A 27,742-nucleotide genomic window follows, 5' to 3' on the forward strand; every position below is an offset into this window, starting at 1 on the left:
GACAATATCATTGTTTATGTTTTTTTTTTTTTTTTTACCACTGGAAAATGCAGCTTTTAGTTCTGCAGTGGAATAATGGGCCTCCATCCTCTTTAAGTCTCCGTCCATGTCGTACTCTGGTGTGATTGGAGAAGTTCTGCCGACTGACATAATCTTGTTGATCCACAGAGGATTTCTTTGAAAACAGTAAAGAAGTTTAGACATTGTTAAATTCACTGTTACAGTCAAAGTTTGTTCGTTCTCTCTGTGAATCTGTGGGCTCTTCTGGCTACTTCAGAGTCAGGAAAACAAAACAAAAAAGGCGTGTTTGTGAGGTTAAATGGTCTGACTAAACTGCTCTTAGATTAAGAGTGAGTGCGTATGTGTGTGTGCATGTGTGTATGTACTGTTCTTGTCTGACTGAAACACAGGTGTGAGTGCCCATGTTGGTCGTATTATGCTTGTATTATGCTTACATACATATTAATTTATAAAGAAGCACCAAGCAGTAATCGACTGAAAGGTCAATTTGGAAATGTCTGATTTTTTTTCTCCATTCTTTTCATGCGTCGAGACTAAAAACATCCATTATTTACAGACGACAAACACAATCGCCTGCAGCCCTTCCTGCAATTAATTTATTAAAAATTAGATAGGTTTAAATGTGACTAGTCTTCAAATTTCTTCTTTTTCTGTTGAATCAAAGCTACTTTCTTTAAAAAAGAACCCGCAGCACGTTCTTTTTTCTGTGTGTGTTTGAAAAGTGGAAGTGCATACAACTGGACTCTAGAGAAATGTGTTTGGGTATCAGCCAGGAAAAGCTGGATCAGTGCATTTCTAGTCACATTTCTTACTTTGAATACTTGAATGTTTCAGACTCCAGCTGGCTTTCTTCATACATTTGAATGCATGCGAGCTGACACTGTGTGTTCGCAGACATGCTTGTTGTTCACTGTGTGTGTGGAGAGAAGGAATTATGTGCGTTCGGTGTGTTTCAGCCGTGTCCTCTGCGTGTTTCCCCCCCTCCATCCCGCTTCTTGGCCACCATCACCTTGTAATCTGTAGGGGATGGTTGCACACTCTCTACTGTTGCTCCCCCACCTCCTTCCCACTCCCACTAGCAATGCCTTTGGTTCATTCATACACTTACTACCACTCACATGTTATTGTTCTTTTTGTTTTTTTGTTTGCATCTCTTTATACGCTCTTCCCTCTCAGGCTCTGGACAAATACATTTATTGCCAACCTGGCTGCAGGAAGAACAAAAAAAAAAAAAAAGCAGCAATAATGTCAATTTCAAAGAATGGTGTAAAAAAAAAAAAAAAAGGGAGTGTTGTTACCGTGGAAACCACTCCCCTTCCTCCGCTCCCTCCTCCCACCGTCTTTCTCCTCCCATCCACCTCTGTGCTGGTGATGCTCGCGTCTCTTCTCTCTCCACCCGGTTTGTCCTCACCTCTCCTGGACATGCTCCTCTCACACTGCCAGCGGAGGATACACGAGGAGGAGGAGGAGGAAGAGGAGGACGAGGAGACGAGGAGAAGCAGCTGCCTCTTCTCTCCCATCACTCCATCACTTTGAAAAGAGCAGAGCAACAACCAAAAGAAAAGAGGACACACAGGATTTACTTTCATACTTGCAAAAGAAAAAAAAGAAGAAGAAAAAGAATTGTAATAACCCCTACTCTTCCCCATTCTCCTTTTCAAGGAGGGCATTTTTCTTCCCTTTCCCCCCCTTTCCTTTTCTACCCCGATTTTTTCCTCTGAGATCCCGGTTTTGTTTTCGCCAGCAGCCCCTGAACTTCTCTGGGATTTCAGGTGAGGCGCGCGTGTGCAGTGTGTGGTGCTTTTCCCGTCTTTTTATCACTACCTATCATGGCTCACGCGGCCTCCCAGCTGAAGAAGAATCGGGGGGAAGTGGATGTGAATGCAATAGAGGACGAGAAGGAGAAGCGGAGGAAGAGCAGGAGAGCGTCGTCCCGGGAACAAAAGAGAAAGGTAACAGGCGAGGGCTGGCGGCCTGGCTGCTGCTGGTGGCTTCATCTGTTCTGCTCTCTCTGTGTCGCTGGAGCGTAGCTGGGTGCACGTATGTGTGTGTGTGTGTGGGGGGGGGTGGGTGTGGGGGTGTGTGTGTGTGTGTGTGTGTGTGTGTGTGTGGGTGTGTGTGTGGGTGTGTGGGGGTGTGTGTGTATGTGTGTGCGTGTGTGTGTGTGTGTGTTGTGTGCTCATTAAGCCCCATCCGAGAGGTTTGGAGGACTCACGTGTGTTTATTCATGGATGTGCTCTTTCTTGTAAGTGTGTTATTTGCTGCTGGCTGCCTAATTATGTGTACTACATGTGTTATAATAACTCTTTCATAAGAGCAGGTGCATTAAATGTTGCTGCGTAACTCAATGTCAAAACTATTGGAGGTACAGCGATCAGTTTTTTTGTTTTTTGTTTTTGTTCCCCTGGCTTATGCCGATTTCTGGTTTTCTTTGCGATCTGACCAGTGGATTTTGAGTTTGACCTTTCTGACGTTTTCTTCTTGAACTTACGTCCTTTGAAAGAGAAAAGAAATTGTCAATTTTTTTTAAACATAAGAAAAAAAAAACCCTGCAGAAATCGACATGCTGTTGGGTGATGCAGGTGACGGACTGAAGATTGTGGAAATCTTTACTTTCAATAAATGTGATAAATCGGGGGGGAGAAAATCTGGTCCTTTCAGTATCTGATCTGCCGATCATCGACCAGAAAAAAAATCAAGGAGAAATTGACCGATTCTGTTTTGGGTTTTTTCCCAGGACTGTAACACAAAACAAAAAATATATAACAGCTTTTTTGATAGATGAAGTCTTGACTCTAACAAATAGATGAAGACTATCCACATTTCTATCATCTCAAACCAAAATGACCTCTATGTCAGAGTCCCATTAAACTCAAAGTGCATCAACACACGTGCTGCTGGTTCAAACATGTAGAAAAATCTGTGGAAGAATGAACCAAGTTCAGTTTTCTAACCAATGGATGGGATTTCTAAAGTCTTACCACCTGTCCACACACGATGACTTCCTCCAGATCAGTTGAACTCCCATGCTTTTGTTTCTTTGCCGTCCTCTGACTCTCTCATCATTTACTGTCATTTTCATTTTTTTTTTTGCTGAGGTACATGTGATGTGTTCACTCCGCTCTCTGAAGAACGTGCGTTTGCATGTTCGCTGAATGGTCGGCAGACGCACGAGATGTGAATAACTGCTGCTTTTAGGATTTTTTTTTTTGGTTGGTTTCAGTCAGTTTCATTGTAGAGTCCCGTGTGCATGTGTGTGCGCTTGGATGCAGAGACAGCCATGCATAATGCATACTCGACTGATTTATTGATGACGAAGCTTTTTCGTATGACGGGAACTGAAATGCACGTGTATCTCTGTGGCCATCCGGCTCTCGACTTTGGGCGAAGCGCAAAACTTCCCTGAAAACAAAGAGACGGTCAACGGGATTACAGTAAATATTCAGCGTCAAACTTCTAAAAGCACAAATATACGCGTCTGAGCTGTCCTGTGACTATTTCTGAAAGCGTTTGCTGCATTCTCCATATTGATAGTAACACATTTGACCGTGAGGGATCAATCCAATAACAGTGTACTTTGTATCCATGGGCGCCTGGTTTTGAATTATGCTGCTGGCAATGTTATTTGACCTTCCCATATGCAAGGAGTGAGCCGTCATTGACAAATCTTTCAGAAACCGGAAAAGATTGCGAATACGCTTGAGGAAAGTAGCGGTTTTCTTTGGGATACGAACAATAAAACACGATCCACATGCGAGAGCCTGTTCACATGTCTGAGGTGAAGATCAGGTAGTTGTCTTAATGTAGAGTCATGTTTCATAGACGAGAACGACAGAGATGGGAGGAAAGGAGTCGGTTTTATTGATTTGGATGCATACCATCTACGACAGTCATCAGTTCTTGTTGTTTATAATGCATATTTTCCTATTTTACTTTTTCAAGTTCCAAACTTGTAGCTCAGCTCTAATGTGCTGCTTGATTCCATTCCTTGACGTGGTTCCTATTTGAGAGCTTTTATACTAATAGTGGTTCAGTTTGACCCGAATTGGGATGCTATAATGATGCAAAGAGACAAAACGTCTCTATCCAGTAGGATTCTTTTCTGTTTTGGAGTACGAGGAAAGTAACCTGAGTTTTTCCACTAATTTCAGTTTACTCCTTGGATGCCCTTGCTTCTAAACTCGGCCTTCCAGCTCTCCTTTTGTCTTAGAGACCTGACTGACTAAGCATTGGCAGTGTCACGGACGCTAAGCAGAAACGAGACATGCATGAAACTTATTGCATTACAGCCAATGAAATGCAAATTGTGACTAATAACTTAATTTGAGATTAATGATTAAGTTTAAATACAAACTTAGCAAGTTTTTTACAAATGAAAAAAATTACATTTTGATTAAATTTCTTCTATTATGCAACTTGATATTGCTGCAGTGATATTGCTGCGCGGCTGCAAACTTGTACAACAAACGTCTTTGAGTCACTGCTTTCCACCGCTCCTACAATCGCTATATTTGGACGTCAGAACAGGTAGAAAACTTTGCATGGAGAACACTTGTAAATGTAGAGCTGCGTTAGTCACCGTCAGGCTGATTACTGCATGCAGAATGTTATAAAGTCAGACTACGTTTTGACAGAATCACAGTTCATTTCAGTTGTATGCTTTGAGGCATGTGCACATTTGTCGGCACACGCAGTAAAGATATGTGAACAATTGTCTATAATCATTCTTTTTCATAAGATTTAGGTGTAGAGAAAGAGATTGCTGACTGAAGATGCCTGATGACAGTAAGCTTTGGAGATTTTTACTTCCCTTATGATCCTCAGTCCTCCTCTTTCAGTCTGGTGGCTAAAGGTATTTCAGCAGATTTTGGTACCAGAGAAACTTAATGTCTTCTTGGACAGTCCTAGAATCTGACTCAAATTAAATTCTGTAATTTTCTACTTTTTACAGATTGAGCTATTGGAATTTGTCCCTGACTAGAAATGTGTGTGGTAGCAGTGCGACTTTTATTGGTGTAAAAGGTTGAATGAATGAAAAAAATAATAATTTAAAGGCTTTTGTGTGGCTTTAACATTTTTCACTGACCAGCCACTTTGCTCTGATTGATCACCAGATTGGCAATATATGATAGAGTGCAGATTATCTTTTGAATATTTTCTTTTTGTTTGTGGAGTAAGTTAAACTGAGCTTTTAGCTTTAGGTTTGTAGCCTTCCTACTATCAGATGTCTTCATCAAAGACAACGTTAGCTGTTAGAAATGCTCCCAAAATGAAACTGTAATACTGCGTATTTCTGCTGTGTTACATTTATAGCTGCACCTATCCACATTTTCAGGTCAGCCTGTGACATTCTGCTGCACTGAAACATACTGTACTGTTGGCCTTCCTGTTATCTGAATGGGAAATCCCTATCCCTTCGTTCCATGAATTCTCCAACATGTTTTAGCTCCAATGTCATTATTCCAAAGCCGGGGTCTCCCAGTGGATTCCCACAGACGCACTCAGACAAAGACAGAGCAGAGCATAATTTTCCTCCTGATGTGCCCCAGTTTTACAAGGTTTCCCAGAACTGAGAACGTGCTTTGGGACAGCACTAGTTATTTCTCTCATAAGGCTCACGAACACAGATGCTTCCATTCACCTTCAATTGTAAAACAGCAAGATAATGCTTTTCATCTTCTGACAACTTTAAGATGTCCCTCTCAACTTATGCTCAAAAAGCATAAGTTGTGAATATTACTATTATTTCTTCTTGTTATTATTACTATTATCACCTTTGTTAAAAGTCTATCTCATCAGTAAATCCAACATAGAGAGCTTTAAATAAATGCTTCCAGAAAAATAGCAGTGTCGAAACTGTACTTTAGCTTAATGCTGTACTTTGAGTTCGGCCCTGAGGGAAATGGCAAGGCTGGGGTTTTTCTTGCCCTGAGAAGAAAAGCTAAAAGAGAGGAAAATTTTCCTTATGCTCTTTATGCATAAAATATATGCATCTTTTTTGTCCACCTGCCTCCTTTCCATCATATTTCTCTCATTAATGGACATGCATTGCGACCCTCCTTCCTGTCTCCACCTCTTCCCTGCCCTTGTCCCCCACCATCAGCCCATCAAATATGGAGGTTAATGAATTCAGACGCTCATGCTTGCCTCAGTTAATTGCACTGGCATCGGGAACTCCTCTTTGTGTTACTAAATGTTTTCACTATCAAGATGGTCACTGGCTAGAGTGAGAATTGAGTGAGGAGGCATTTTAGCATTTAATGGCAGCACAGTGAGAAAAAACAGAAATACATGTTTTTCAGCAGAGATGAATTCATTTGTTGAATTCAAAACCATTTCTTTAAGCGAAAACACCACATGACTCTAAAAGTTTATGGTAAAAGTCCTGAAAAGGTTTTGATTATTTGGTTCCAATGAAGTGTCAGCTTATGTCCACAGTGAGGACAGTTTGTACTCGCTTTGACAGCCAATGATGTGTTGGATGACACGGTTGTTTGCAGACCCCCTCATGATATACAGCTGGTGCTTGAAAATAAAGCGTCCATTTCATTCCCTTTGGGATCTGTTCCCATTCTAAGCTATTTTGTTTTGCTTTGTTTTTGCAAAAATGTCTGGGAACAGTTTTCTCACAACATGGTTCAATGGATTTTCTGCAGGCATGCAGGATACAAGTAAACCCCTCAGAAGAGCAAGCATCAACAGACGACAAAAAAAAAAAAAATCTAAATAGCAATAATTTGACTCCCTGGCCTCCCTTAGCAATGCTCCATTCTGTCGTATAACACCAAGATGTTCCATCATGATTTATAACAAAAAGCAAACCAAGTTGAAAACCTTGTTTTGTAGGTTGCATGAGTTTTATTGGGTTGATATCGAATTGATTGTGTTGATCAATACAAATAGTGTTTTTGAAATTTAGGAATCTTTATTCTTAAATATTCTAAACTCCTACAGACGTGACCTGTTTCACAGTCCTTCCAGTCCGACATTAAAAATCGCTCTTGACCTTTTGAGGAAGCTCTTTGACAGCAGTCACTTTTGTTTTGGGTCCCAGGAAGACAAAGCAGTGACTCAAGCTCAGTTTTGCTGCCGACTGCTTGAGATTATAGACTAATATCTTTATAGCCAAAGAATTGTAGCTTTGCTGAAGGAGATGCTTCCAGTGTGGAATTTTTTTTTTTTCACCAGGTCTTCCTGTTTGGACGTCTCTTCTGTTCAGATGTGTAGTTTCTCTTGCAGCCCATTCCTGTGTAGAGTTCTAAGGTTGGTCTTCTTGAAGATTACTAATCCCGATCATTAACGAGCATCTTGGCTGTTCTGGGGTCTTTAGAAACATTTCTCAGTGTTTCATCTTTTTTTGTTTTGTTTTGTTGTTTAAGTATGACATTCCCGACTCCAGAGGTTTTCCCCTCAACCATATTCCATCCATTTCTGTGACACATCGTCCATTGTTATGGTAACTGCTGTGTTGCATGTGTCCAAAACCCAGTAGGAATCCCAGATTGTGCAGCAGAGCATCCCGTCTCCTGTCTGCACCTCCACTTCAGCTCCAGTCTCTAAAGGGAAATGAAAACATGCAATAAGGATTGTTCTAATTATTGATCCACTTCAAGGCTTTTTACAGAGAGCCGCTGCTGTTGGAGGGGGTTGGTGTGTTTGTGGTACGAGAAGGGGGTGGTGAAATGTCGCTTGGAGTCTCTGTAACTGTGCATCTGAAGGTTTTGTCATTTGTGAAGTTGGGATTCCCCTCCGTTTAAAAAAAAAATATATATGATTTGCTTTTAAAGCTTAACAGTGTCTCCCTGTGCTGAAGAATCCCACTGGAAAGGCAATGAGACAGAGCAACAGATGTGAAAGAGTAGAGAGAAAGAAAAGACTTGGTGCCATGTGTGTGTGTGTGTGCTTGACAGCAAGGACAGAGGTAGAGACAAGAAGAAATGAAGAGAATTAGCGGGAGAGCAGGATTATAAGCCTAAATGTCATTTGAAGGTGATCAGTGTCTTTCTTGCCGCTCCGACAAACCATCAGCACTCCTCGTGCTTCCTGGACGCAAGTGCTGACGTGACGTCCTGTTTAAAAGGACAGGACATGAATTCACATCTGACATGTCAATAATTATCCACCGACGTGGCAGAGATAATCACAGTCCACAGCAAAAATCCGCTTGGAGTCATCTTATTTAATATCCTAATAAAAATGTATTTACATAAATGAAAAAAAGGCATTTATAGCACAATAGAAACATTATTTTGCAAATGAGATGTTCGGATAAAAACGACCTTGGTACTTTGAGTTTTTGAGCTGAATATCTTCTTGATGGACAGTTTAGTTTCTTGTATCTTAAATGATCCAAATAATAAAAGTTTTGAGGTTTATGACACAGATAAGTGTTAGAACAAATTTTCTGTGGTTATGTTCCGCTGAGCAAATCTTTTATGGACAAAAGTGATATGTGGACAGTTATAAAACCGAAGTCAAACCCAAGCGGACAAGACAAAAAACAAAAACAAGCTCTGTAGCAACAGGGTGAACATGACAAAAATTCACAATGTCACAAAGGCCAGCATGAATTCTCATCATTTTTAAGTGTTCAGGGTTAATTCAGGGATAATTAAATACATCTGGACTTGCAGAGAGGAATATACCTCACACTAACAAACCAGAGACACCACTAAAAAAAAAAAATAAAAAAAAGCCTTATTCCCTTTTCTGCTTAAAGATGCAGAGCTATCTACAAATTCTTAAATGTTGTATTATATTTGCTGTGCACTTTCATAATGAGGTCTGCTGCAGCTCGTTTTAATGCCCCCACCTCTCTCTGTCACACCCGGTAATGCACCGCTGGGCACCATCAGTAGACATGTTCCATCAAGCTCTTAAGAGAGCCAAATGTTGTGTCACAAGCCTGGGTGGATGTGTTGTTTTCTGTACGGCAGGTGTTCCTCATCCATACGCTTCTCTAATTGAAATAATGCTGCCTTGCTTGTCTGTCTCTCTCTCTCTCATACATGCAACCCCTCGTTTGACCCTTGGGACTCACGCCTTTACGGGTTGATAATTACTTTTGCTTGTTCGCCCCCCACTCCCACTGCTGCCATCTCTTCCATTCTCCACTTAACCACCTGCCACTCTACCGTGATGAGCACCGATGACCGCATTCATCCGGCCGTCAGTTTTGTCACATTCTTTGATTTTGGTTGCCCCGCATGTATTTTAAGTAGTGCACTTATCATGTCAGTGCATGTTGCCTTATCTGTGGAACAGCTCTGGAAAATAAACAAGTCTGGCTCTTTTGCCAAGGACAAAAGCATGTGGTCTTGGCCTTGTGGCTGCTCTGCTAACGTGTGGAGCTCAGAGGCTGAAGAGCCGAGGAAATGGACTGTGTTCGGTCGGATCGATGGTAATCACGGCGCTTCACGGTTAGCTCCCACGTATGGGGGAGGGAGAGGAAAACGTTGGCAAAAGGGAGAAAGAAAACAGGGGGCTACCATGGGAGGGCTTTGCATGCAGAGGGTTCCCGTGATAATAGAAATATGCCTCATTTTATTGTCATAGAGAAAGTCTTCTTACCCCTTTCAATTCACCTACCCAAACAAACTGACAGCCACGGATCCAACCCTCTGTCTGAACAGGCTCCAACTTTCAGATCTGTTTTAAACTTTTTTTTTTCCTTTACCAAAATATAAAATGAGTATCTCTTCAACTAACCCTATTAACACTGGACATTAGTTGACATCTTTCTAATGCCTTTCTAAGGTTGACGATTCATTGTCTTTATTTAGCCCAGAAATATGCAGCCCAGAGTTTCCCCCGATTGAAATTAAACAAAAACAAAAACATTTTATCGACCCCGGAATCCTTTCTACCACATTCAGGCATTTTTACACATCTTTATGTGGACGTTCAAGTTTGTGTTGTTTAGGCAGATGAAAATGCGAGCTGAGAAATTAGCTTGTGTTCTATATACTATATGCAGTCTCTAGGTAAAACTTAACATTTTCTGCTTTTTAACTACTCGCCATCTTTAAAGCAGCGATGGAGTGGGAACACCAAGCACTGAACATAAAATATCTCGTGGCATTGCGCACTTCCAAGGTAGAGCAGCGAGGGAACAGGAAGCTTCGATCATCTTTTGGCTTCTAGAGTAAATCTGTAAATCAAGCATGCACAAAATGTTGTGATCCAGCAGAAAACTGACTGCTAAGAAAAGGTTACTTGTAGCTGCAAGGTGGTGTTGGTATTATTTCACTCCGGGTGGCTATGTGTGAGATCATGGAAAAGATAGACCTTTAGACAACATAATACTGTATACACAGCTGCGTATTACTGTGATCTTTGGTTGCAATAATATGCAGCCAAAGCCTGAATAGAAGAATGTTCCTTCTATCTTGTATTTGATGCTAAATTATTCACAGTTATCTTTGCATGTGTGCTCTGGTGTCGGTGTATACTGACAACATGTTGAGGTTTGGTCGTCTGTTCTCTTAATGTCAAGTGTGTAAGTATGGTGGCGTGATACAGTCGTTGTTTCTCCTGGTGATCTGTCACTTCTAAAAGTGTTCCAGTTTTTCTGTCCTCTGCCTTTTCCTTTAAGGTTCTCAGAATCTTACAAATGAGGAAAAAAAAATTAAATAAAAGATTCACTTTAAAGGACCTCAAGGTCTGTGCAGGAAAAAAAGACCAAAGTCCATATCCTTGAGAAGGATGTGAAGGAGCTGTAAGAGTCGAAAAACACAAGCAAACCTGCTTTGCCTCCGATTGTTCTTCTAGGTGAAGCTCAGTGTCTCCCTGAAGGATGAAGATTTCTCTCTCTCTCTCTCTCTGATATTGCCTGCCCTGGATCATCCTCAAACAAGACATCCAGCTGCGCCCACAGCACTGTACTGGTTGAATCACCAGCTGAAAACTGAAGAAAAAGCAAGACAGAAGTTTGTGGAGAAAAAAAAAGAAGAAACTTTGGCTGTCTGACTCCCTTCCATCCTTCTGTCATGTGCTGCCATGCTCATTCCTTTGCAGTGAGCAGTTAGCGTCCCTATTTTTTTCTTTCTCTTCAAAACACTTTATGAAGTTTTACCAGTCATAAAATTTGCGGCAATAAAATAATGTTTCTGCGTGGTTTTAGCATGACTTAGGTTTTCTTTGCATAGTCATTCCTTTTGATTAAACCCACTGACCTTCGATGGTACATGCACAAACAAGGTTTTGTGTGTCATTGTGAGTAATGTTTTCCCCTCACTGTTTCCTGTCCGTCTGGGATTGGGTTCCTTCCACATATCTGCAACTAAAACCAACAAGGCAGTTTGAAATTCTTAGCACAATAACCAATTATTAAACAATCAATAAGCATGCACACATATAAAGAAAAGCAATAACTGAAAATCTAAAAGAAGAAAAAAAATAAGGCTTTGTCTCAGAGACAAAGCAACAGCAATAGCAATTATCATCTGATGAAGGTGAAACTTAACCTTTCTCAGCAATCAGGTCGTTACCATCAGCCTGCGCTTTCCAACATTACTGAGTCATGCTTATTTCTCATAATCCATGTAATAGATCACTTTTCCATCTCGGTTCTGTAATATTTGATGTGTCTTATGATTCGTACTCCTCTGTTCGTCTTTCTCAATCACACGCGTTAAAAACAGAGCAGATCCACAGCAGCGTCCACCCTGCTCCATCGACGATGCGCATTTCCACGTTGACAGTCTCGCATCCACATGTTTCTGGTTCTGTACCCGGCTGCTACTTTGAGAGCAGCCTGAGTCAGAGACACCCTATATTCTGTTTGCAATCCACCTGATCTCTGTGTCATTGCGTAGTGGTAATGAGAGGTCAGATTGTTTCACGCTGCTGATACCAAAAAGATGCAGCATTACTCAACTATCTGCTTTCAGTTTGCTGACCCTGTTTCCCAAAAACAAATATTTAGGCAGAATAGAACCACATATTTACATACAATGAAGAAAAAGACATTGAAGCACACCCACCTTTTCTTTAGGTCACATCCGCTGATTACTGCGCCTTTAAGCCTCTTTAAAAAGCTTGGGTGATGATGTAACTTTGTAAAGTTGCTGACAGGACAACTCACAACATTTTAATTAAGTGGAGGCACCCTTGTGGATATATTTGAACACATCAAGCACATCATTTGTGGCATCATGGAAAAAATCTGGAGGAATCAGCCATGATAGTAAGAAGGAAATTGTTGACCTCCCAATAGTCTGGTTCATCGTTTGGGTTTAATTTCAATACCTTCGGGCTGCTCTGGAAGCTGAGAAGTTCTCTGTGTTAAACGTGTGTATCAGCACCAGAGCAAAAGCAAAATTATATTGAATATCCTGGCTGAAGCTGCTAAAACACACACATACACCACCCCCCCCACACACACACACACACATACACCATAAAATATCACAAACCTGTTTCGTTTTTTTCACGTTTGTGGCTCCAAATGAATGTAATTTTGCTCATAGACATTTGAAAGTGCCTTGAATCTTCAGCTATTGTCAAGGTGACTCACTTTCTTATCAACAAAATAATGATGGCCAATTACGAAACAGCTATTTCAACTAATACAAGTTCAGAAAGCATTTTTTCAAAAGCGTTTTTTTCAAAATATCACATTAAAACTATTCTACTTTAAGGTTTCAACCCACTTTAGCTGCTGGTTGCTTTATCTTTTACCTCTGGTTGCATCCATGTCCGAAACGAAACAACTTAGTAACTTGAAGTGCACTTCACATCCATTGAATGCAGGGTTGTATGTTCCCCGCCTGGATAAGAGGGTGTTCTCCTGCTTCCTCCCATTAAACAATAAAAACATGACTGTTGGCTCAGCTGAGTGCTGGAAAATAAACTGCTCTTATGATGGACTGGTAGCTTGTGTAGGATGTAGCCTGGCTTTTGCCCAGTGACTGCTGGAGTCAGACACCAGCAACTATGTCAGGATAAGCGGAGGATTGGAGTATTAAAATTACTTTGCTCATAAATGTTCTGACTAATTGCACATTTTGCTAACTGTCAGACTGGGAGGCGTGATGTGATGCTCTGAGATGCAGCAGTGCAAGTCAGATTGCTGGTGGTGTTGCTGCTGACCTGGGTTGCTGTCACACACCAGAATGCATGTCTCTGGGTGTGTATGCGTGTGTGGGTGTGTGTGTGTGTGAGAGAGGCTGTCAGCGGTGTGTGAGCCGACTCGACACCCTCATGTCGAGGGTGTCGACATGAGGCACCTTCAACTTTTCAGAGACCTTCCCTCCGGACAGCGACCAACCGTAACCAGTGACGTGCAAAACATGAGTTTGCTCAGTTGATCAGAGTGAAAAAAAAAAAAAAAAGCTGAGCAGAAATATCCAAGTAGACACCAAGTAAAAAAATTAAAATCCAACAGAAGATGATTTTTGAGAAGAATTACAAGATTTTTTCTATTTAGGTCTCAAAGCAATTATTCGTAACATTTAACAGATTTCTAGTAAAAGCTAAAAAGTGCATCAAAGTACGAGACATTGGTTTGTCCTAAAAACGGAGAGTGCAGGTGTTTTTAGATTAGAGAGATAATAGCAAACAAAAACAAAGACTGTAGATATTTAACCTTCAGACTAATAGTAAGAAAAACGAAGATAAAACTGGTAAATAAACTGATTCAGTTCAAAATTAGTGTCACTATTCTATGGCAAATGAAGCATGTATTTGTTCATTTTGAGAGTGGTCAGCATATATTCAGCAATTCAAACAAGCAATATTTTATAAAGGTCTTTTATTTGGACCTGGATAATTACATCAGTTAAATTCTGTGATGTCACCATTTTGCTTATTTTGAACAAAATCGATTAAAACAATTAAAAAGACAAGAATCTGGACAAAGGAGAGAGGGAACCCCAAGCTGAAGAGCAGAGCCAAACGTAAAGGACAAAAACTGACACAAAGTGATTCAGAGCTCTGAGGAGCAGAGGACTCTGCGACTGTGTTCACTGCTTCAGCCAAGTAAACTGAATGTCCCCATCAGTCAAGGTTGTGTGTCTTATTATAGGTTGTTAGTCTCTCTGCTCAGCTGCGACCTTGGCACAACTGGACAGAGCATCTATACGTACCATGGTAGGCAAAATCAGAGAGTGTCTCTGTGTGTGTGTGTGTGTGTGTGTGTGTGTGTGTGTGTGTGTGTGTGTGTGTGTGTGTGTGTGTGTGTGTGTGTGTGTGTGTGTGTGTGTGTGTGTGTGTGTGTGTGTGTGTGTGTGTATGTGTGTGTGTACCTGTGACGCTTTGCAGAGTTTGCTGAAGTGTTGGTGTGGGCATGTAATAGCACGCATTACTGGGGACTTCGTAAACAGTCAGCTTTAGCTGTGTGGACTGGATGAATGGACAGACAGTAAGGAAGCTTTTCAGGGTCAGATTCAGTGCAACAACAGGACTAATGCTGGTAAAGTAAAAGTGCTGCCGCCCACAGTAAAACACGGTTTGCGCTACTTGACATGTCGGCTGTGTTTGAGCTGCCAACAGCCATCCACCGGTTTATTCTCCTTTACCCGCTTTGACAGCTGCACAGTAACATGCAAACCACAGTATTTCATCAAGTTCTCAGTCCAACGGTGGACGCGACGTTGATGTGATGCGTTGAGAGAAACTCCACCCATCTGCAGTTTCTCGGTTACCCCTGAAACGACACTAAAACATGCAACTTTTACCCTTCATGTAGCTCATCATTAGATCAATCTTCTTTTTGATACATATATTTTATCAGTAATTATAGTATTCACTGTCAATATTTTTATCTTAAAAATTATGTTTTGTCGTCAGCATTCAATATATGGCACAAAAAGTTTCTAACTTTTTATTAAAGCTGAAATTTGTAAGACAAATATTTTCAAAAGTGCAAACCCAAACCGTGTTATCTTAATACTTCAGGATTTAATGTATAAGCAGAGCATAATGAATGACTGCAGCAAATAAAAAGGCGAGCAGCGCATGAGTTTATGAGGAGAAGCGCTTATTCTCGGGACATTTGTGACATCATCAGGACAGAACTAGTACGTCTACATTCGACTTGTTTTGCCTTTTATCCACTGAAATAACTTTCTGCTCTTTAAACCCGCCGCAAAACTTTCTGACTTTGACTCAAGAAATTTGGCAAACTGTGTTCAAAGTGCAAAGCACAAGTCTTTGGTTACTGTATTACGCCAGTGTGTCAGATTCCCATCGCAGAGTCCTGCAGAGAAAAAATAGCCACCCAAACTGAACTCAAAGACACGAGGAGAAATCAGCTGTGGATCACCCTGAATCTCTCTCTTTATTGATTTCTGGATCCTGAGCTAAACAAAGCTCGGGCGAAAGAAAAAGAAGAGATTTCTTTACAAACACAATCTGACTCAGATTGAGGCAACAGAGGGAATTTTTCTATTTTCTGATTTTTGCTTTATAAATTTCCATCAATTCTCCTTCACCTGTTGGTTATTTGTCTAAATTAGCTACTCAAAGCAGACAGACAGAATGGCCCCCCTGCTGCTCTGTCCTCTTAAATGTATTGAAATCCTTCCGGAGGCTATGCTTGACCCGGCTGACCTCTTGACCTCCAATGGCCTCTGGGATTGCTTGCGAGCTTCAGTTATTGGCATCTTTATTGGCTGAGCTTCCTCTGCTTTCTATTAAACGTCTAAGTAGATCCCAGGGATAATCTAACCATCCAAAACACGTTTTCACTGATACTAAATACTCAGCAGCTGTCGAGGTTAGCACTTCATAGGGGGAAAGAAAATTCAAATAAATTTCTTTACTCAGTCTGCTCAATGCCTCTCCTGTTGGTTGAGTCCTGCTGTTATGGATTTGGGGCTCTCTATTCATCAGCCTATTACTTTGTGATGCCTTGGGGGCAGCGGGTTGTTTCAGCACCGGACGTCTGTCTGCCAAGCAGAAACGGCAGATTTAGAGAGGCAGCAATCTACTAACATTGTTCTAGCAACTAACGATTAAAAAAAAAAAGGATTATTTTGTCCATCATTCTGATGTTCAATTGATTAATGCAAAATTGCTCTGAGTTGTAATTAACTTTCCAAATTTGGATCACAATGTCAATATTTACAAAGTAATGCAAAGTTGGGACTCTCAATGGACTTTCAAAGCAACTTTGCATTGAAAGTGTCATTATTTACCGAATGACACTTCATGACAACAGTAATAGACATTCATAAATACTCCTTCATGTTTATGACAGTGTCATGTCAGTCTTATGCACACCCCTTCAAATAAAATTTCACCAATTCATTTTTTAAATCACGAAATAAACATTGGCTTGCCTAAAATGCAATAACATCGCATTCCTTTAAAGTGTGCCTGATCATTTGCATCAAAGGATGCAGCTACATTTAATCAAATACTTTGAGTAATGTCACAAACCGATTAATGGGAGTTCCTTTTTAAAGAAGGAGCCAGGAGAAGCTAAAACTCTGATGCCTAAGGAGTTCTGGATAGAACATATTTACAGTCAAACTTTTTTTTTTTTTTAATCTTAAATGGAAATACATATAACCACTAATAGATTGATAAATCCAGAAAAAATCCCTCTAAACTCTTCTGCTTTTGCCGCTTCTTTCGTTCTAAATGGAGCCTTTGCTCTGTTTTGGTCTCGAGACTCGGGCTGTTTGTGGAGAAATAAAAATATTGTCTTCTAATTTTTTTTTGTTTTGTCCAGATTGTGGTTGAATGTGTGCGTGCGTGTGTTTGTGTGTTTGCGCGCGCCGCGTTGACACCAAGGGGGGCTCAGAGGGGACAGATGGCCTGTAGTTTACTCTCGTCTGGTGCGATCTGTCTGCCAAGGAGCAGGCGAAAACAGTTTCAGCGCGCTCTGCTTCATTCAGATCTGCTCCACGGCCAAAATAAACACACAGCTTTGCAATCCTGACTTTTTTCTAGACAGCTTTATGTGCGAATAAAACGTTATGATGGAAGCCACAAAAGAAATTTGCAACATTTCTTTTAATATCACCTACAGGCGTTAAATGTGTTTTTTGTGCGCATGTGTTGGCGTTTACCTCCTTGTTGCAATTAAATATTCAATTAAGGGTTTTACCACTGGCTGCGTGGAATCATGTGTTTGTACCCAATGCTTAATAATTTATCGGGGACTCTTTGCTTCTGCTCTGCAAGATTCTGTCACTACGAAGACATCAGGAGCGAATGTTTCCTAGATGAAACATTAATCTATTTTTCTTGCATTTTAATTGTCTATGACTATTTATATCTGAATAACTTGGAATCAGAATGAAATCTCCTTTCTTCTTACTTGTGTAGCATTAGATGTGCTCAACACTGACCACACACACTCCTGCCGAAATGCAATATTTATGATGATGATGCTGTTCTGAGAAACTGCTAATTGATATTTATGTGAAAGGAACTGTCTTTAAAGTTTAGGATCTTTTTTTAGCTGAAACTTTTTGTTTTGAAACAGCCCTCTCAAAAGCATGAACCAAACCGTTTGAAAGGACGATAGATCAGCATAAACATTTGTGCAACTTGTGTAGATAATGTATTTATGTTTTGTCCTTGCTTTTTCTACTATAAATTATGATTGAATATACTTAGTCCTAGGAATATGACCAGTAAAACAGTCTTCTTTATTGAAATTCCAAGCAGAATCTTAGATTTTAAGTATTTTATCACCAGAAATGTTAGCTAATTTTGGTCTGGTAATAATTTGGTATGTTCTCCATTTACAAAAAGAAAATGCATGTATCCTAAAAAGATGATCAAGTGTTTTTTTGGGGGGGGGGGGATGCTTTCATTTGCAATAATCTTACTCTGGAAAACATGTTTGATAATTGTTCCTTTTTTTTTCTAAATGGAGCTCAGAGTTTCTGATGTTAATGTTTCTCATACTGTTGATTGTTTTCAAATTAATTCAAACTAACTTCATTTACATCAACATGTTACAAAAGAAGCAGACAGAACAGTGTTAGAAATTTTGTCAATTCACGTCATTTGAGACAAATGCAGACGAAAGTAAAAAAAAAAAAAAGCCAAAAATGCTAAACTTACATTAAAAAAACAAATAAACAAACAAAAAAATGAGAGGTTGCAACATGCTGGTGTTTATGTACAATAGCTCCTTTTATAATGAATGTAGCAGCAAGATAAAGATCCCTTTGTACATCAATTATTCTTCAAACAACACAACGACCAGATGGCTTTGGTTGCAGGAGGGTTCCTGGTGTTTTTGGGACACTGCTGACATCTCGGTGGGATCGCTGTGATGCTTTGCAGTTGTGATGCAGGAGACTGTCCACCAGAGTCCAGTGTTTGCCTGCATAACGGAGCCTGACCCGGATTAGGCCCAGGTTAGAGAGGCCGATGCAATAACCCAGCCAAGTGTTCGGACCGGATTTAGGTCATTACATACATTGACTGTATTTGTGTTTGATCATGTGCTCAAGCTGTGCTCCCGCCAACGTGCATTTCTCTCTCTCTCCTTCTTTTCACTCTACACCCAATCTTTTCTTCGTCTTGTGCGCCTACATCCTGACCCGTTTGTCCTTTCAGTAACCTTCCTATAAACCTGCCGCCTCCTTTCCGTAGGACGACCTGGGTACGACAGGTCAGTCTGCTGCACAGACAGATATTGATGGGTGAAACTTAAGTGTGCAGATTTCACCTGTTCAGCTGACAAACCAGTTGGATGAAATCCAGTACGGTGTTCGGGTTCCCCCCGTTTCTGATGCCACAGGGTGTTTCTAATGTGCAGCTACAGAATAACTCTTTGCTTATCAATGCAGCTGTGCCTCCCATGCGATTAAAACACCAGGACCTGGATAGTAAATTGGGCAATTCTTTTATTCTTTTATTTTTTTGATTGAATCTGGGTGAGATTGGATAAAAAGTTGGCATGAATTGTACACCCTTTTCCGTCCCTCCCACCTCTCTTTGCCTTGTCTCCCATTTCTCCCTTTCCTCCGATCGGCTCACGTTCTCTCCCATTCCCCCTCCAGCCGCTGCCGGTTTCTTGTCCCAGGTGAGGGGGGCCGTGTCCTTGAGCACGCTCTGTGCAGCTAAAGCAGCAATTGACTTCTGCAATTTCCTCCACAGAATGAGGATATTGGGGTTTCTCATTCCTCCAGTTGAGGTTTGAGAAATGAAATGCACATCGCCAAAAGCCATTTCGCTTTCTGTTAAATTTCAACAGAATTTTTTTTTCAATTATTATTATTTTATGGCAGCCTGAGTGTCCAAATCTAAATGCTTAAAAAAAACAAAAAAAACAACTGAGAGTCAAGCTGAAGAAAAGTGAGTATAAGAGAGAAAAGGTCAAAGATCACTTTCAAAAGAATACCTGCTGTCCTGTTCGACAAAGGTTGCACACCTTATTGTGATATTTGTTTCATGAAAAGTGACCTTACAATCGACTCTCTACAATTAAATTAATTAATTAGAGACTTTGCTCACATATTCACAGGATTAAATGTAAGCATTTACTGTAAATAGAAGTGCAAGCACCTCATTTGGCGCGTAGAATCAAAAACGTGCGTTATTGTTTGAAAAGGCAGGATTTAACTGTGTCAAAATGATTTTCCACTGCCAGCCCTGAATCCCCTCCTTTTCCTCTGTAACCCTCCCTCGTAACTATGGCAACCCAGTCTTTTCCCGAGGAGGATTGCTCACAACGGTGTTAGCGTGAAGGAGCTCGTGATCCACCAATCACACGTCGCGCTCGCCTCTTCTGGTCCAGAGCATCTGTCACTCCCTCCGTCAGCTCTCTTCCAGGTCTCCCTCGGTCTGAAATCCCCCCCCCCCGCTGTTGTCAAACTCGTTTTGTCTCCTGTCCCAAAGTACAGGGATACACCCACAACAACGCCAGTGTTATAAGACATTTTAATTTTCCTTTCTTTTCTCTCTTACGTTTCTCCTTGCTCAGTCTCAGATAGCTGGCACGTCGATGGCACCATCTGCAGTCGTGTTTTCGCGGGATAACAGAAAAAGTTTGGTTACTTTTGTAAAGTACTGGATTTGGAGAAATATTGTCCAGAATTTGCTCTTCTACCATATGATCTTAAAATATAAATAGTGATTTTACAGTTTTTATGCAGTTTATGGCTCACAGATATAATCATAATCAGTAACTTAGAATATATGGTCTGATTAGATTTTCTTGTTGAGCAAGTATACAACATGTTTGTCATGAAGGCCACATTTTATTAGGTTTAAAAATGTTTATTATTACTATTGTTATTATTATTTTTGATGTGATGTAATGTGCTCGCTTTAAATCCTTTGTTTTCTTTATATTTACGCAGAAATTCATTTAAAAATAGTCATAACATCAGCAGTCTGTAATGTATTTCACTTAGAGAATTGAGTGACTGAAGCAAATTAACTCTAATTTATTGAATAAGGATGTTTCATTGTTTTTGTTGTTTTTTTTTTATCAACTTTTAATGCTTTTATCAGATGAGCCAGTCTGCAAATATTAAAGAACTCAGAGGTTTTGCTGAACTTTGCGTTGGCATAGCCACAGACAAATGAGTCAAGGAACACTGAAGTGTTGTAGAACCTCCTGTAAGACGCCATCGAATGACCTTTCACCCTCAGGTGTAATTACCCAATATCAAACGTGCAGATTAGATGCAGAACTTAGATGCATTTTCTCCTCTCTGCTGCTCGTATGGATCTCTGTGCACATGCTTCCACGCTGTGCTGAGGCGCAGCTTTGAGTGCCTGGGACAATTAGTGGGGGTGTGAGTTCTCCATGTTCGGCTCCCACTCAGCTGACTGTGGCGGTGCGCCTGGTGGAGAGACAGAGGGTGTCCCTAATACTAAAAGAAAAGCCCCTAATCCTATGTTAACGTCTCCTCGTTGATGGGAGAGGGGAACCCGCAAGATCCTGTGCCCTCGAAGCAGCGTCTGGTGTTATTGTTTGTCCCCTGCTGCATTCAAAGCCGCCCCAACCCCCCAGCATCGCCAGTATGCATACAATCACCACTGTGTTGGGATTCCAGGTATAGCAAGCCCAGCCTGTCTGCGTGTGTGTGTGTGTGTGTGTGTGTGTGTGTGTGTGTGTGTGTGTGTGTGTGTGTGTGGTGTGTGTGTGCGCTCACAGCAGCTCTGACAGTGGTCTTTGTTTGGGGAGCAAAAACAAGCTGATTAGCAGGGCGACAATAAAGAGAGGAGCGGGCCGGCAGACACTATGGGAGAGAACGAGTGGGAGGGAAAGAGAGGGAGAGTGGGTGGGATAACGCGGCGGTTAAGGGGGGGTGTTTCGGTGAAAGTATTTGTTTCAGCTGCTATTTTCAGTGTGGCCCCTCTTGCTGCTCGTAACCTTGGATATCTAGATCACACTGACGCCCCCCCATATGCTCAGAGTAAATGAAGGTAAGGAAGAAGAGAAAGGAGGCAGACAGGGATGGAGAAGCCTCAGCTATTATGGTAAGTCAGCTTCCCCATCTCCTGTGTCTATGAGGAGGCAGGGATTTACCCTCGTTTACAGATTTAAGTAAAGAAGAGAAGCACAGGAGGGAAGGGATGGGGAGGGCGAGAGGGCAGCAGAGGGGATTTGGCATGTGTCCTCTCTGCAGCGTGAGCGCTTTGTTTACTCACTATGTAGACTCCGCTCTCCTTATCAAACCTCCTGTCCTGCCATCCATTTTTCCCCTCCGCTCACCTCTTTACCCTCCTGTCCAACCCTCGCCCTGATGTGCATCGACCACAGAGCGGAAGGAGCCCAGAAACTCCCACCGCTTGCAATTTTTTTCCTCCCCACTCTGTCACTTGAGCCAATGGCTCCTTGCACTTTACTCCGGTTGGGATGGAAGTTTGTGAGGCTGAGACAGCAGCTCACTGACAGGCTGAATAGATGACTGACTGGCTGGCTACTTGGCTGCCTGGCCACTTTCATCTCAGGTTTCAGTTTTCGTTATTGGGAGGCGAGGAAGAAAGAGGCAAAGAGCATGGCTGTGGAAGAGGGTGCAGCCTTACTTGTCCGAGTAAGTAGTTCTATTATTGAAAGCTCGGCTTATATTTTGTTGTTGTATTTTGGCTTGATGTTAGAGAAATGCTTACACTATTAGAATTGCAAAAGATGTGAATGCTGGCATGCAAAAACTACCAGGACTCTTAGCAGTGGTGGCTGTGAGCTTTGGACTGCAGCTGATCTGATAAACAGCACAACATCATAAAAAAAATTGCATTTTTATTTCTAGTTTTCATAAAAGTGAAAAAGATGTAAGTTTATTTAAAGAAAATGGCTTCTCTATGTATTTATTTAGTGGGCATACATGCTTTTAGGCAGCTCTCATTTTTTTATTTTTTTGTGCTGTGATCAAAAACTACTCAAGTTGTTTTTTTTTTTTGCCTTTATGCTCAGCTACATATAAACATCAGGCATCTGCCTTATATTTATCCCTTCACAAGAAATGTAATAAAACATATTTATCGACCATAAACCAGTTATTGGTTCAGATTGGAAGCAGGGTCTATTTTCTGCACTAAGGAATCCACCAGGAATCCAGCAGTATTTTAAGATGCTACCATGTGCACTTGTAACTTAAGGCTGAATTATAATTTTAATGTCCCCATGTCAGCATGACGCCACCAGGACCATGTTGGCTTTCTCTGAGTGCATCTAGCGGCTCATTGAAGGCCTCAGAGGTTTGTCCGATAACTTTGGTGAATAAACAACACAAGACAAAAAGGAACATACAAGGCTGAAGTTGAAAACAGAGTTAGTTCAGACATCAGTGTTTAGTTGGTCATCTGAAAATGGAAAAAATGTGGTAGAACTGCCCACCAAGTCTTGTGCTGTCCCATGTCAATGTAAAATTTATTTATATAGCACTTTAAAAACAGGTTCCAAACTGCACCAAAGTTGATGGGAAAAAAAACACCACAACAGAAGAGTTACAGTATCAGGCCTCAATAAAATGTCAAAGAATAAAACTGAGTTTGTCATTGTTCAAAGGACGCTTCATGGTGTCATGTTAACAATTTTCCGCAAATCAACTAGGGAACAAATATAGCAGGAGCTGCTTTGATCACATTAGGCCAAAGTTGATGCGTGTAGTTTATTTTTTTAAGGTTTTGTTGGCTTTAGAAGGCTTTATTTAAAAGTAGTTCAACAGGAAAGAGAGTAATGACAGAGGGGGAAGGCCGGGAATTGAACCTGCGACTGCTGCCACAAGGACTAAAGCCTCAATGCATGGGCGGTGCTTTGCCCCTGCACCACTACAGCACCCTGATACATGTGGTCTTATTTGAAGACTCTCACTCCCCACATCCCGTTGGGAAACCTGATCTCTCTAATGAAACACAGTGGTGAAAGCATCATGCTGTGGGGAAAGCCAATTATTGTTTTCCTTGCACTTAGGAATATGCACTGAAAAAGTCCAAGGGTACATAGTTTAATATTAACACTTTTTTTTCATAGAAGTCCTAAAAACATTCTCTAGTGTAAACATGTCAGCCAATAATTCTTTAGCAGGCTCATCGTATTTAACCGAACAGACTCTATGAGAATCTGTTCAAGTTGATGAATCTGTTTTGCTTCACCTCCTGTGGTAAAGTGACTGCTGCTGGGAGGCAGAGTTTTGGCGCCGCCGGCCGCTGCGGCCCTCATCCGGACGCCGCTGGCTTTGTGCGCCCAACTCTGAGTTTTGTGCTGTCAGGAGAGCAGAGGATCAAGTTAAACAATACAGCTGCTGCTGGTCTGGCTCTTCTCCTCTGAGCTCCCACTGAGCCCATAGTGGTGACATCAGTGTGTGCTTATTTTGGGTGCCGCTATCTCCCTGCAGGTAAACAAAATAAAGTGGGCCTGAAAACTTTTGCAATAACATTTCTTTATTCTTTTTAGTGTGAGTGGGTGCGCATGTTCTGATCTGTTTGTACTTTGCTATGTGCCGAAGTGACATCAAGAAAGCAACGCTGCCCAGGAATCTGTCTTTAAACGGACTGAATATCCAGCATATCTGTGCTAGAATATCTAAGAAAATGCAAAATGTGATTCAATTAAGCTTTAACAACAAAGTCAGCATGGAGTTTGAATGTTCTCTAGTAGGTGTGGTTCTTCAATGAAAACTAAAATGCTATCTGTGCAGCATTAACGTTCAGAGTAAACTGCAAAAGCCTGCAGGACCAACTGGATTGCTTTTAGTTTTTTCTTCTGAGACGCTCTCACAGACAGCAGCCACTAAACAGAGAATGCAAAGGGCCGAGCTTTTCCTGCATTGTGGCTGTTTTGAGTGCAGCTTGAAGACAGCTCATGTAATTTATCGCCCGCGTGTCAGATTTGTGTCCCTCATCCTCACCCGTCCAGCTAACACTAGATTAATGCTCTCCATCAGGCTTAACCTCGATTTTAATGGCCCAGTTTCCTTTGGCGTTTGATCTGTCCGCGCCCAATGACGTTCCTTCGCTTTACGCTCCTGCCGCGTGTAATTCCTCATTCACAAAGACCGTCACGTCCCTTATTCTGGACAGAATGTAGACCTTGAAGTTAGTCTCAGAGATTTTCTAGAGGCTTCTGTGCATAACTGAACAAAATCAGTGTTGTGCATGTGGGTAAAATCTACTTAATCTCTTTAAAGATGCGTTGGGAGTTGCATGATATATAAATAAAAATTTCAAAAACACTTGAGGATTTTAGGAAGAATAGCTTAGCAAGTGTTCTCAGCCCTTACATAGCTTTTCTATACTCAGTATTAAGGTGTGTTCTGCTATTTATGCGATTAAAGTGTAGTACATGCTACTACAAAAAAAAAACAACAACAACAAAACGCAGGTTTTGTCTTGAATCTAAAAATTATACAGCACTGCGATGTGTAAGTTTACATGGTTTGTTGCCTTGTAGCAACAAAGCCTCAGTAGGTCACACACCTGGACGCTAAACTCAGACAGTACCGTGACAAACACGCATTTCAGTTTCTGTAAAACACTGGATTTCTGCTTGGGTTTTATTCAGACGTGAGAAACCAACAGATAAAGATGCTTACATTATGTTACGGACATTGCTGTGGGAGAACAGATGTCACGGTGAAATGGTCATTTTGTTGAAAAGTTACTGAAACTAGACTTTTTCTTTGCTTGAAGCAAAAAATGTTTACTTTATCTCACTTTAAAAAGAATAGATGCAGCAAACTAATTGGATGCTTTGAGAGCTGAGCTATGGACTAACTTTGCCGTTTGAGGGAAAGTCATCTGGAGCAACTAATACACTAATTACAAATCCTTCCTGTCTTGTCTCTTCAGCCGCTTGCTTCATAAAGGAACTGAGCAAATGTATATGTATATATATGCACTTAAAAGTCTGAGACAACCTTGACATTTTTGGCTCAGTTGTTTTTTAGTTAAATCAGATTGTGTAAGCGTCATCTGAACTCATTCGGCAGACACATCAATTCTCCTTTCAGTTGGTCTATGTTCAAGCGAGAAAGTATTTCCTGAGAAATATTATAAGTTTCTCCATAACACTTAAAACGTCCAATAAAGTAGGGGAACAAATGGAAAGACAAACCTGTCTTGCTTAGTCTAGCTTTGTCATCAGAGCCACATTATTTCCATTCTGTTAGGGAAAAACTTATGTTAATTGCACGGATGTCAACATGTAGACGTCTTAATAGGACAATAAAAAGTCCAGAGAGTTTACCTCAGCAAATGTGTGGATGTGTGTGGTGACAGCATGGTGGAGTTAAAGCTGAACTGGAGACAAAATGTTTCCAAAAAGGTCAATACAAAGGTCACAACATCTGTAGCTTGATGTCCAAGACTTTCAAAAGACTTTATATTCACACCTTGTTCTGAGTTCTGCTCTCACACACATTCCACTTGCACCTTTTCAAATTTTTGTCAAAAACAACAAGCTTTGCTGAATTTAGAAGGCTAAATGGAGTCGTCTCTGTTTACTAATTAATTGACAAAAGCAAGTCTGACTTTTCTTTCAGACTTTTAGTTGGAAAAAACAAAAACAAAGCAGCAGTCATTCAAGTTTGTAGTTATACCACGACAAAAGGAGGTATAAATGTTGTTTAATTGCTCTGTTTTCCCTCAATGGAGAAACTTTCTGATCCGCAGTGTAACTAATTATGTTTGGAGGGCGTCATCTTGCTGCAGTCTTGATGAAAACATGTCTTGTTTTGGCTTCACTGATCGACTCTGAACCACTCATACATTTAAATGTTAGCGGGTTTTATTGTTGACATGATCGGCACTCAGGCCTGAATCCTGACTTTTCTCACAGCCGTGAGAGCAGAGACATCATTAGCGATCCATCAAACCGTCCTCTGAGAGTTGAGGATATGGAAAAAAAGGAAGAACAAATGTGTACATGCCAGCTGATGGTCTGCAGCGATACGACATTTGGCTTAATGGTTTCTTGTAATCAGGAAATGACTGGTTCCAGTTAGCGTGGCTTCATTTGCCATTAATTTGCGTGTCTGCCCATGAACGGACGACCGCCAATATATTTCCTCCTGCACTTTTATTTACAGATTGTTAGTGGAAAACTCTGATGCTGGATGTTTTGCGTGGTCACAATTTGGCTCTGAGCCACTGTTATTTCAGGACAAACTTAGCAGAAAGGGGGAAGGAGGAGGAGGAGTATAAAGTGTTGGATTGTCCAGTTTCTTCCAAGTTTCTCTGGGTGCGAGGCTAAATTTAGCAGGTCTGGACCTTTTGATAATTCAGAGAAATTTGGACTTTAAGCTTCTGTTATAAAGGAGCTTCCCCGACCCCCTCCTGATCTCAGCAACTCCGCTGCTGAGTTTTACAAAATATTCCTTGCAATGTTGCTGCTGCTAAGAAGAGGGGGGAAAATGTGCAGAGTTTGCTTTGTGTCATTTCATGTCAAATGTAATGTCCTGGGAGGCAGCATAGATACAGACAAGAAGTGCAACCTTTGATTCTTTTTTTAGCCTTCTCCATGTCTTTGTTTTTTTTCTCCGGCTCTCTTCTCCTCTTCCATACCCCCTCGTACTCTCCACATTTGTTAAACAGGGGTACGAACATGCTTACCTCATCATTTTTTTGGTGTGCAAAGCCCTATTTTTGTATTGGGATAAAGGACAGCCGAGCAGAGTAGAGGGTGCGCTGCTCTTCGTTGCACAGTGACTGCTTCGCTGGAGAACTGCATGGAAAAGAGGAGGGCTCTGTGGCAGCTGGGAGGACCACCCGGTCGCTGAACTTCCGACGCTGGGGAATCACAGACATTTGGATGGAGCAAAGCTGAAACAACAGATAGTGTGGGACCCGATGGCGGACTGTTGAGATGGCAGGATGAGGAGGACTTCTTAAAATGTGATTCGAAATGCTAGCTGGTGGACACAAATGGATTCCTTTACCGTGACTTTCTGTGGATGCTGACTTTGTTTTTTGTTTTTTTGCCTTTGTCAAGATGCCATCAGATCCCTGAGAAATAATGTCAGAGTTCTACCTGGTACAGTGATGCTTCTGCTTTTGTTTTTTGAATGTACTTTTTTTTTCCAACAGAGTCAGTTGGATATTTACCTCGCATCACTCCTCTTTTGTTTTTGTTCTTTTTTTTTTACTTTGTTTTTATTTCTCCTGTTTTCTCCAGTCTGACAGTAATGCTAGTTACCTGCGAGCTGCCCGGGCGGGGAACCTTGAAAAAGTCCTTGACTACCTCAAGTCTGGAGTTGAGATTAATATTTGCAATCAGGTATGTTTCACGGAAATGCCAGCCTTCGTCCAAACGTCTGATTTCATCTGTAAAGAAAAGATAAAACAGACTGTGCAGCTC

The 27,742-nt window shown here is 41.2% G+C and overlaps 1 protein-coding gene across 10 annotated transcripts in view; it reads left to right on the forward strand.

Annotated features, from left to right (window-relative positions):
* The first annotated feature begins 1,278 nt into the window (after nucleotides 1-1,278).
* LOC129359710 (ankyrin-3-like) overlaps nucleotides 1,279-27,742 on the forward strand; it is a 91,744-nt gene continuing 65,280 nt past the window's right edge. For 6 of the 10 annotated variants that reach the window (XM_055029533.1, XM_055029534.1, XM_055029535.1 and 3 more), the window contains exons 1-2: nucleotides 1,280-1,973; nucleotides 27,560-27,661. In XM_055029533.1, coding sequence (XP_054885508.1) covers nucleotides 1,851-1,973; nucleotides 27,560-27,661 — 225 coding nt within the window. In that variant the 5' untranslated portion in view covers nucleotides 1,280-1,850. Of the gene's footprint in view, nucleotides 1,974-27,559; nucleotides 27,662-27,742 lie in introns of all 10 variants that reach the window. The other 4 variants (XM_055029531.1, XM_055029540.1, XM_055029532.1 and 1 more) reach the window with 2 other exon arrangements.

This window comes from Poeciliopsis prolifica, unplaced genomic scaffold (assembly GCF_027474105.1).
Source record: "Poeciliopsis prolifica strain line A6 unplaced genomic scaffold, Auburn_PproV2 SCAFFOLD005, whole genome shotgun sequence".
In the NCBI taxonomy this organism is placed as follows: Eukaryota; Metazoa; Chordata; class Actinopteri; order Cyprinodontiformes; family Poeciliidae; genus Poeciliopsis; species Poeciliopsis prolifica.